Source organism: Lontra canadensis, unplaced genomic scaffold (assembly GCF_010015895.1).
Source record: "Lontra canadensis isolate GAN:19392208 unplaced genomic scaffold, GSC_riverotter_1.0 scaffold8, whole genome shotgun sequence".
Taxonomy (NCBI): Eukaryota; Metazoa; Chordata; class Mammalia; order Carnivora; family Mustelidae; genus Lontra; species Lontra canadensis.
This window is the reverse complement of record NW_022631002.1, coordinates 1,060,417-1,070,502: the sequence shown is the minus strand read 5'-3', so window position 1 is coordinate 1,070,502 and position 10,086 is coordinate 1,060,417. Positions and strand designations below refer to the sequence as shown.

Genomic DNA, 10,086 nt, shown 5'->3' with positions numbered 1-10,086 from the left:
TGGAGACATGTCCTGTGTGAGACAGGGAGGGACATTGTCCCTTCGCACACAGCTTATTCACACAGCATGCAGGAGAGTCCTAGACATGGTGTCCTAGGCATGTCGGGGAGCACAGTGTTGGGCCCTGAGGAGGGTTTCTAGGGGCGGCAGGGGAAGAAAGCAGTGGGGGGCTGAGCGGGGGTGCACGCACGTGCGGGGCTGTGGCCTACCGCGTGCACACATGACACATGTGTGTGCCCACGTGTGTTTGTAAGGCCGCAGGCGCTGTTCCCGAGTGATATGGGTGTCAGGCATCGGCAGGACGCCCAGGGCCTCAAAGAGAGGGGTCTCTTGGGTCCACAGCAGAATTCCCCACTCAGCACCTCACTGCCTCCTCCCTGCACCGTGGAGCTGACCCCCCTTTCCCAGCAGGTTGTTGGGAGAAGGGAGGGCCACCTGTCATGCTGCTTATTGTCACCGGGAGGGGCTGGAGTCCCCATCTCGCAGACCAGCCCCCAGCCAAGCCCACAGCACGCACTGTGCTTCTCACACCAGCCACCGGGGGGCAGAGGCCAGCAAGCGCGGCCTGTCCTTGGAGGCTCTCAGGAGAGGTGTCTCTGGCAGCTCAATTCTCTGTTGCAACTTCCATATAAGGTGCGCGGCAGGGGTGTGTGTGTGTTGGGGGGGTGTGCACCGGCCAGGCCAGACAGGAACCTCCTGGGTCCCAGGTCCGGGGTCCCTAGCTTCTGGAAGCCACTGACTGCAGGGCCTGGAGTGTCCTCCAGCCCGGAAGGAATCCGCAGCCGGCCTCTTGGTTCCAGAGCGCCTCCTCTGCGGCCTGGGGGCTGCCCGCACAGTCAGCAGGAGGCCCCCATCGGAGCCCTGCTGGCAGTGCCCCCGGCTAGGTCAGGCAGTGGGCCAGACTCACAGGCGTTCAGCTCCCACAGGCCCCCGGGGATGAGGACAGCACCAGCGCTCCGGGGCCTGGGGGTGGCGAGGGCTGTGCGCTCCAGGGGTCCTGCCTGCTTGGCCCGGTGCTATCATAGGAGGCTGTAGGTACCTGAGATCCAGACGCGCTTTCTTTCTTTCTTTTTCTTTTTCTCTCTTTTTTTTTAAACAGACAGAGATCAGAAGCAGGCAGAGAGGCAGGCAGAGAGCGGGGAGGAAGCAGGCTCCCCGCCGACCAGAGAGCCCAATGCAGGGCTCGATCCCAGGACCCCGGGATCACGACCTGAGCCGAAAACAGAGGCCTCAACCTACTGAGCCACCCAGGCACCCCAAGACGTGCTTTCTAGGCCGCAGATGCGCGTGGACTCCATTGGGGAAGGGAAGTGTGCCCTCCGGGTGGAGCACTGGGACACAATGCTGTCTGGCTTTGTGTGGCCGTGGGGGAGATGGGTGTGCATGTGTGCGCGTGTACACGCACGCGGCGGGAAGCCCTGGAGGCGGCCCTGTGGATTGAGGGGGAGGCCTGGCAGGACAGCCCCACTGTCGCCAGGATTCATTAGAAGTAAAAGGGAGGTTCTTTGTGCCGTGGCTTTCAGCCAGAGCGTCCCCACCCTGACGCCATGGGGTTTGCTGAGATCCAGCTCACCCGCACCCCCCACGCTGTGTTGGGGTTCACTCGATGCCCTCCCCCTGGCAGACTGCCCTGGACTCCGAGTCACTGGGCATGAGGTGTTGGGGATGAAAGGTCCTGTGTGGACACTACCCTGTGGCTCTCGCCCCGTGGTTCTATGGAGAGGGCAGAGCTCCACAGGTGTCCTCAGGTGGCAGCAGGGACCCGCCACCACACCGGCTCCCTCGACCAGTGGGGTTGAAGGGGGGAGGGTGGGACTGGAGGCCCCTAATGAAGGGGGTCCTAAGAGGGTGACCAGCCCATCACTGCTCTCCTGAGCAGCTGCCTGTGGGACCGGTTTGCCTGGCTCTGCCGTGGCTTCAAGCTCCTACCTGCCTTGAGGAACGGCCTGGAGCGCAGCCCTGCCTGGGGAAGCCGCTCTGGCAGCCCAGAGCACCACCTCTGGCTGGATGTCCCACATTTAAAGACTTTTAAGTAATTTCAAAGATTTTAAGTAATCTCTATACCGAACATGGGGCTGGAACTTAGAACCCCAAGACCAGGAGCACACGCTCTAAGCCAGCCAGACACCCCGGACATTTTCTGTTTGAATGGTTCCTTCCGCCTGCCAGCCTCCATGTGAGGCTGGGGAGCCGAGGTCACATGCTGGGGCACCAGGAGGATGCCCGGGGAGCTGTCCAGCAGCAAGAGGGGAGAGGGGCTGCTGCTCAGAGACTCAGGACTTTACTCTGAGGGTGTCCCAAAGGTGGCCCTCCAGCCACCGTGGCCACCTCCGGCCCCCAGAGCAGGCCTCACTGAGTCCAGTGTGCTGGCCTCGGGCGACCCCATCTCCTGACAAGGAAGGAGGTGACAACCGCCCCCCTGGCACACTTTTGCCAAGATGTGTCACCAGCAAACTGTTGTGGTTCGAGAGAGAGGACGTGTTCTGGGGGAGCCTGGGGCTGAGGGCAGCCTGGGGAGGCGCCATGCTCACAGGGAGGGGCCTGGGCTGGTGGGTGGCACTGTCCCCCCGCAGTGCTGGAGCTGCCTGGGGACAGACATGCCTGCAGACTTCAAGCAAAGGGAAGTCACGGTGCACCCCAGCCCCTCCCAGATGAAACCCAGTGGTCAAGGTCACTACAGATGCTTTGAAATGTTTTATTGAAGTTTTTCTAAAAGAGCAATAACTTATGCCGCGAACAGAAAGAGCAAGATGGTGTCTTCCATCCCCAGCTGTCGTCCCCAGGGGCGGCCTACTGACAGCGCTTGGGGTCCGCCTGGGGATAAAACAGCAGGGCCAGGGCTGGGGCCAGGACCCCGGTGGGAGGAGGCCGGCGCTGCTGGGGCAACCGCGGAGTTAGGAGCTGCTGGGAGCAGCTGGGGGCCCCGGGGGTTCCTCCTGGCAGTTAGGAAGGGGAACCCAGCAGAGCAGCGCCAGGATCTGTCTGAGCAAAGCCCCGGGGCGCGCTCTGGCTCTGGCGTCGGCGCCTTTTGCTCCCCCGCACAGACCCCACAACTATTTATTTTTGATTGTTTTTTTAAAAAATATAATTTTGTAAATGTTCCATAAAAATACTATTGTCTAGTCAAACACGGGTATTGCAGTACGAGCAGTAACTGCTCGGTCTTTGCTCTATAAAATGTGGAAAGATCACCACGCTGGATAGTATAGAAAAATGCCAGAATTCTAAGTATCACAAAAGCCAGTCCCGAGCGGGTGAACTGGAAGCGCCCCCCCATGGTGGGCGGGGCTCCCCTGGCGCTTCCTGCTCCGCATAGGCCTGCGGGACCCCGCTGGGGCGCACCGAGTCGGACGAGGACAGCATGGCTTGGAGACAGACCGCCCGCGCTCTCGGGCCCAGCGAGGGCCACCTGCTCAGCCCGAAGCACCGAGGGAGCCAGCCGCGCTCGGCCGGGAGCACTGGTGTCCACCCTCCAAGGACCACGGCCCTGGCGGGCTCGGGGACCACCTGTCCTGCAACACAGGAGGCTCCGCTTGTCCCGCGCAGGCGCAGGAGGCCCAGTCCCTGGGGGTGGCCCAGTCTCCCGAGGCCGGAGGGGTCAGGTCCAGGGGCTGGGCTGTGCCTTCAGTTCTCGGACAGAGACAGGGCCAGGGCAGCCTGGAAGGCGGCTTCCTCGTCGATGCTGTAATCCTGGAGGGCAGGAAGGGAAGGCGAGAGATGCGCAGGTGCCTCTCAGGGCCAGAACCCCCCGCCCCGGGACGGCACAGTGCTGTCACGCCATGGCCATGGGGTGGTGGGACGGGCTGCCCACGCCTGGGATCCACAGCTGGGTCCTCCCTGAGGGCACGGCCCGGCTGACTCCCGCCTGCGTCTGGGAGGAGGGGGCTCCTTCGCCTCGGGCCACACCACCCGGAGTCTGAGACGGACAGAGGAGCAACTAGGGCGGGGGCGATAGGGCCGGGTGCGGCGGGTCTGCAGGGTGGGGGGGCAGGGGGGCATGGTTTCTGGGCCACCGGCCTCGGGGCGGGGCCCCGGAGGGGGTGGAGGCAGGGGCGGGGCCAGGGCCGGCAGGGGCGGGGCGGGGCGGGGCACGTACCACGAAGGTGTCGTAGGAGAACTTGTGCCGGTGCAGCAGGTGCTGCAGGAAGTTGGCGCTCTTGTAGCTGGGGTCCCCCCAGGGCATTGCCGAGCAGATGGGGCACACCTGCAACACGGGGCGCGGGCTGAAGCGGCGCTGGGGGGAGCCAGCCCTGCTCCCTGCCCCCGCCCCCGCCCCCGGGGCCGGCCACTCACCACGCGGTTGGGGTCGCTGCGGTGGTTGTCCACACAGTGCTTGAGCAGCTCCTGCTGGTCCAGGTTGCGGGCGCCGCAGTAGGGGCAGGTGAAGGTGGACCTGTTGGGGACGGCGCTGGGGCGGTGGCAGGAGGTGAGTGGGGGCCCGCACTGCCCACGCCCCCCACCCGCGGTGTGGCTGATGGGCTCCCCCCAATGCTCTGTGTCCCATCCCTTCCCCCCACAGTCCCCTGCTGCGAGGTGACTCAGTGACCTGTACGGGCCCTCCTTGGGGTCCCCTTCGTGCAGGGCAGTGAGGCTGCCTGCAGAGGGGACACAAGAGCCTCCTCTAGGGACAGCAGCACAGGCAGAAGCCGCCCCTACAAGGAACCGGGGCTCTGAGCACGTGGGTGGGGAGGCCTACCTGGGGATGGGCTGGGACGTGGGCACCACGGGGACAAACTTGGGACAGTTAGCCATTTGCTCCTGGACCTTCATGCAAGAGGAGACGTGCACCCTCATCTTGGCCAGCGTCACCTAGGAAGACAGAGGCAGAGGCGGCACCGGGGTCAGGCTCCAGAGGATGAGAGGACCACCAGGAAGCAGGCCGGTCCCTGCCCCTGACGTTCACGGCCCGCGGTGCCGCATAAGCGGGGGCCTTGCAGCCCTGCCAGGAAAGAGGCGCCAAGGGAAGGCGACGCAGACTCCGCACACCTGTCGGCAGGTGCATCTGGTCACCAGCTACGGGACTGGAGCGTACCTTAGCTGGGGTCCCTGGGGGGCTGCAGAGGGGCTGGGCAGTCCTCGAGGAAACCAGAAGAGATGTATCGGGAGAAAGCCTGTGTGCCAGGGAAGGAGGCCAGCGGCCTCACTGCAGAGCCCAGGGTAGCCCCAGGATGTCCAGACCCTGAGCTTTAGAACACAGCAACCAGGGGTCACCTTCTATGGTGTTGTTCGCATTGAGCGGAGGGATGGCAGTCAAAATCAGCTCCTGGGGCTGGACCGTTGTGAGGGGCTCCAGGCAGGGTGGAGAGACAAGCCAGGTGGGTGGTAGCAGTCAGCACTAGAGGGCCCCCAATTCTAGTTGGGACCCTGCCTCCCTCCCCCCCACCCTTCCCATTGGCAGGGCTGAGGCTCAGTTCCCGTGTTCCCTAATTAGGCCCACAACAACCTAAGAGCCAGAGCCCAGGCCAGGGCAGGGGTGATGGGAGTGGGAAGGCCCTGGGAAGGGGTGGACCCTGAGGAGGGGCAGAGCACAGGTTCCGCTCTCGGGAGAGCTTGGAGCGGGGAGCAGAGGCTCGTCTCCCTGAAGCTGCAGACCATTGCCCCTGCCCCAGGAGGGCCCCAGGGTGGGGTACCTTCTTGCTGCAGCCTCTGCAAGGTGCCTTGTAGGACGAGAGCTGCTTCTCCACATGCGCAGCCTTGTCCACCTTCTTGGGGTCGAAGGGCAGGCGGCACAGCGGGCAGAGGGGGGACGGCACCTGGAGGCAGGGCTGGAGGCACTCCCCGCAGAACCTGCAGGGGGACGGGACACGGGCCTGAGGGCTGCTGGCTGCTTTGAACCTCACAGGGCAGCTCCCCTCTGCTGTTTCTGCAGAGTGTCATTCCTGCTTCTCTGGCTAAACGACAACCTCAGGTCCCCTCCCGGCTGCGGGTTTCTGGGGCCTGCTGTCGTGTGCAGGAGGCTGGTGGAGCTGTGGCTGGGGCTCTCCAGGAGCCGTGCTGGCCCCGCGGCCCTGGGCCCAGCCTGAGGCTCAGCCTGCCCATCTTATGGCCGTGCGGTGATGCCAGCGGGCCCAGGTGCTCTGGGGACACGGGGGACACAGGAGGCCTCCGGAGACCCTATATGCACAAAGCTGTGGAGAGTAAGATCACCAACAGTGCTGGGAGAGGAAACCAAAGAGCTCCAGGCTGAGTGTCACCAGCCTCGGGACAGTGCCAGAGCAGAGGCGTGATGATGGCAGTGGGCTTGCTTGGGCCCCTGACTGCTGAGCGGGGACACCCATGGCCCCAGGGGCCTAAGGCTCTTGGCGCCGTCCCTGGAGAGGCCATATCAAGAAGCTGGCCAGCGGACACAGACGTGCCTGGACTGCAGGAGCAAGCCCCCCTCACTCCGAGTCCCACCCCCAGTGCCGCAGAGAAACGAGTGGCGTTCAGTCCGTGCGGACACCAGGCTGGAGAGCACCCAGCAGGCAGCAAGTGGGAACCTGACGCCAGGACCCACTCGGTCCAGCTTCTTAGGAAGTGCTGTGGAGGCCACTCAGCTCTGCTCAGCTAAGTGGCCGGCATTCTCCACCACCAGGAAAGCTGCTGCCCAGGCCCTCCACCTTCCCTCTGGCTCCCGGCGCACCCCCACCTGCTTGTCACCAGTTGCAGGCATGTGTGCACGGGAGAAGGCCCAGCCTGGCATGAGGCCCCTCGGAAGAGCCTTTGTCCTCCAGGGGAAGGAGGATGGGCCACTAGTCACGTCCTCACCTGGGGAGGGCCCGCAGGGCACCCCGGCAGGCGTGGGACAGACGTGCTCCGGCACCCACCCTACGGCGCTCTGACAAGCGTTCCAGGATGCCCCTCCTGCCGTTCCAAGGGTCTGAGCAGCCTATTGGCCAACGCTGGCCTCTCACTTCGTCAGTCACAGGGGGAGAGTGTGCTGCTGTCCCACAGGTGCGCACGGCAGTGCCACCGCAGGAGCTACGGGTAAAGGACACATGGATGCAGCCTGTCCCCAGCACGAGAGAGCTACTGCCGGACACGGCCACTGGGGCCTCGGGACCACCCAGCTCAGGTCGTGCGCTGACATGGAAAATCCAGAACTGACCCGTCCACAGACGGGGCGCAGGTCCGTGGCTGTGGCTGTGTCTGCGATGGGGATGCCTGCTCGACAGCAGACACTCAGCGGACGCCGCCGTGCGTGCTTCAAACGAGGAGGGTCTGTCTCCACAAAGCTGTAAAATGCACACGCAGAAGGCACGGCCCCGGGAGCGCTCAGGGGACGGGCTACCACGTCGTCAGTGCTGGCCTCAGGACCACATCTCCGACGACAAAGGCACAGGTCAAGGCAAAGGGCACACTTTGCCAGCTGGAGGGGGCTGCGGAGGTGGGGGTCTTGGGAAGGTGCATGCAGACTCCCTTTTGCACCTGGAAGCACCTGCCCGCAGCCCTGTGGGTCTGTGTGTCTGGCCATCAAGGCTCAGCGGTCCCCAGGGTCACTGCTGCAAGGGCACTTGCGGGGGGAGGCAGGGGCTCAGAGACCAGCCTGCCCGACTGCCAGAGCTCCAGCTCCGGTTTTGCTGGGACCCCTGGAAACGTGGCCTCTTGTGCAAAAGAAATAGTGACAGCATCTACCTGACCAGGCAGAGGCACACTGAGCACACAGGACACACCTGTCCTCCTCATTCCCTACATTACCCCCCAGACGTGAGCGCTCTGATTTCTCTGTGATCTCTGCTCACTGACCGCATGTGGGGACACGGACATGGAGGGCCCCGTGGGACAGCGCTGATGAGAGAGCATGAAAGGAGAACAGAGGCCAGGGGAGCCCAAGGCTGAGCCGGCCCCAACACGCACAGGCCCTCAGGGGAAGGTCCACCAGAGGGTCGTCCATAGCCACGCAGCTTCTGCTTCCAGATGCACCCCGAAGATGAGAAATGATCGCCCTCCTCTGGGGCTCCCGGGGAGCTCTTGGAGGCTCTTCCACAAGCCCCACCGAAGGCCTCCTGACTGAAAACCCCCACCACGCCCTCTCTCCTCTTCTGTCCGGTGCTGCCCACGCATGGCCACTCGCACCACCAGAAACTCTCTGGTGGAGGCAGACTGTTTACGGTTAGGTGGCTACCCGGGACCAACACCGCCACCGCCAGGGGCTCTTTTAAGGAAAAGTGCGAGCCCTTAAGTCCTCTGTGCTTGTGCGCGTGTGTCTTCAGGACATCAGACGAGACACTGGGGAAGAATAAGAAACAGTGACGGAAGAGAGAGCTGGGAAGGAGGATGCTGCGGAGGAGCTCCTTGTGGGACCAGCCTCAGAAACAAGACAGATCGGGTTCTGCCAAGAGAAACATGGTGGGGAAAGGGTTTAGAGAACATGGCGCTTTCACAACAATTCCGTGCGGTGCTGCGGTCTAACGACCACATTTTAAGAAAAGACTTATCTGGAAAAAAAAACCTGTACAGATTTGTACACACCCGGAGGCTGGAAATGCTGTGGCCCAGGGCTGGGTAAGTGTTGGTGCCAAGGGGAGGCCACCCGAAAACCAGGAAAGGCTTTCTGAAGTTGGGTCAAGCCTCACAGTTCTCCCAGTGATGGACTGAAGACAGCAGAGCAAACCCGAGCACACCCACGAGTGCGCGCTTCCAAGAAAGGAGGCCCGTTCAGAGGCTGCCCCTGACAAGACGTCAGCAGCAGCGTGAGGCCCAGGGCCCCTCCTGACATGGGCTGTGGTCCCCTGGGGTGCGCAGGTGCCCGTGCTGGCTGACCTGGGAGGAGGAGGGCGCGCGGTCCCCGGCTGAGGAGCAGGCACACAGCTACCCAGCCCCCGCTTTCCATCCGGAGCCCCCAAGTCAGCTGCTGCTCTTCGGAAGATTTTCTAGGGGCACCTACCCGCCCCCTCAGGAGCCCAGCTTGCTGGCACCGGACCCTCCGGACCTCGCTTCCCACCCTGCTCATTGCATCCAAGCCCTGTACTGCTCAGCCAGGAGCGGCCGGAGAGCAGACACTGATCTCGGCTCCCAGAAGACTCGAGGGCAGCTCTCTGCTGGGAGAAGAGCCGCTTCCTCAGGCTTCTGTGGCTGAAACACCACTGTTTCAGAGGACCCCCCGGAGGCTCCGGTGCAGCTAGAAACCCTCGCAGGGTGCGCGGTGTCCGGGCCCCAGGGCCAGCCCGCCTGGCTGCTCAACGACGGGTATGACTCAAGGTCTCGCCATCAAAACAAACAGCACCAGACTCCAGACAAGTCTCTCTCCTAACCTCGGGGATCTCCTCTCCTCTCCGGCCAAGACAAGCGGACAGCGGGTCCAAGGAAGAGCTGAGAGCAAGAGCCACGAGGGGTTTATTTACAAACGCCCACCCTGGTCTCCAGGGGACCGCACGGAAGGCGGCGGCGCAGAGGTCGCCTGCCAGCCCGGGTACCCGGCTAGGCCCGCCGAAGCCCTCCGCAGATCCCAGGGGGCCCGGGGCCAGACCGGGCTGCAGGTCGCCCACAGCGCCGACGGGGTGCTCGGCTCGCCCGGGACTGGCGGGCGGGAGGCTGGGCCGAGGCGGAGGAACGCGCCTAGAGGACAGGGCCGGAGCGGCGCAGGGAGCCCCGCGCCCCCGCCCGAGTCCTCCGCGCGCCTGGCTCCGAGGCAGCGCCGGGCGCTCCCGGGCCTCGGGCCCCTTCCGGGGCGGGCGCGGACCCCTCCCCGCTGCGGCGTCTCGGTCCCGTGGCCTCCCGGAGGCCGGCGCACTCACGTGTGGCCGCAGCTGCCGATGGCCACAGGCCGGTGGTACACCTCCAGGCAGATTGGGCAGCTGTACTGCGCCTCCAAGCCGCTGTCGCCGCCCGCCGGCCCGCCCGGCGGCTGTCGCTGCTGAGCCGAAGCCACCAGGCTGCGGAACATCGCCATCCCGGGGCCGGGCCTACCGCCGCCGCCGCCGCCGCTGCCGCCAATGCCCCTGTTCCGGCCCGGCCGGGCCAGGTCCGCGCGTCACGACCGCGACGGCGCCGCGCTGACGTCATTAAGGAGCGCCCCGCCCCGCTCGTCTCGGCCGCTGTGCCGCGATGCTGACGTCATCCGAGCGCGCTCCACCCCCAACCTGCCCGGAGCGACGGCGTCCCGCT

At 64.6% G+C, this 10,086-nt stretch overlaps 1 protein-coding gene across 4 annotated transcripts; it reads right to left on the bottom strand.

The window, feature by feature from the left end:
• Positions 1–2,902: 2,902 nt before the first annotated feature.
• RNF166 (ring finger protein 166) lies at positions 2,903–9,907 on the bottom strand. Of its 4 annotated transcripts, XM_032853778.1 has the most exons (6): positions 9,717–9,907; positions 5,631–5,787; positions 4,697–4,809; positions 4,294–4,408; positions 4,097–4,204; positions 2,903–3,690 (listed from the first exon to the last, which is right to left on the bottom strand). In XM_032853778.1, exons 1-6 carry the CDS (start codon positions 9,869–9,871, stop codon positions 3,625–3,627), a joined length of 714 nt encoding a protein of 237 aa, XP_032709669.1. In that variant the 5' UTR covers positions 9,872–9,907; the 3' UTR covers positions 2,903–3,624. The 4 variants fall into 4 exon arrangements, with proteins under 4 accessions (XP_032709669.1, XP_032709672.1, XP_032709671.1 ...); XM_032853781.1 differs by lacking the exon at positions 5,631–5,787 and having other exon boundaries at positions 9,717–9,793; XM_032853780.1 differs by lacking the exons at positions 5,631–5,787; positions 9,717–9,907 and adding an exon at positions 5,033–5,307.
• Between the last annotated feature and the right edge of the window lie 179 nt (positions 9,908–10,086).

Bases quoted from the DNA above. Each gene is read 5' to 3' on its own strand.
- RNF166 (XM_032853778.1), bottom strand. From the start codon at position 9,871: ATGGCGATGTTCCGCAGCCTGGTGGCTTCGGCTCAGCAGCGACAGCCG. The intron at 4,409-4,696 runs GTAGGCCTCCCC...CCACCGCCCCAG, and splicing joins ACGTCCCAGCCCATCCCCAG to CGCCGTCCCCAACAGGTCCA. The intron at 4,205-4,293 runs GTGAGTGGCCGG...CCCGTGTTGCAG, and splicing joins GCAGCGACCCCAACCGCGTG to GTGTGCCCCATCTGCTCGGC.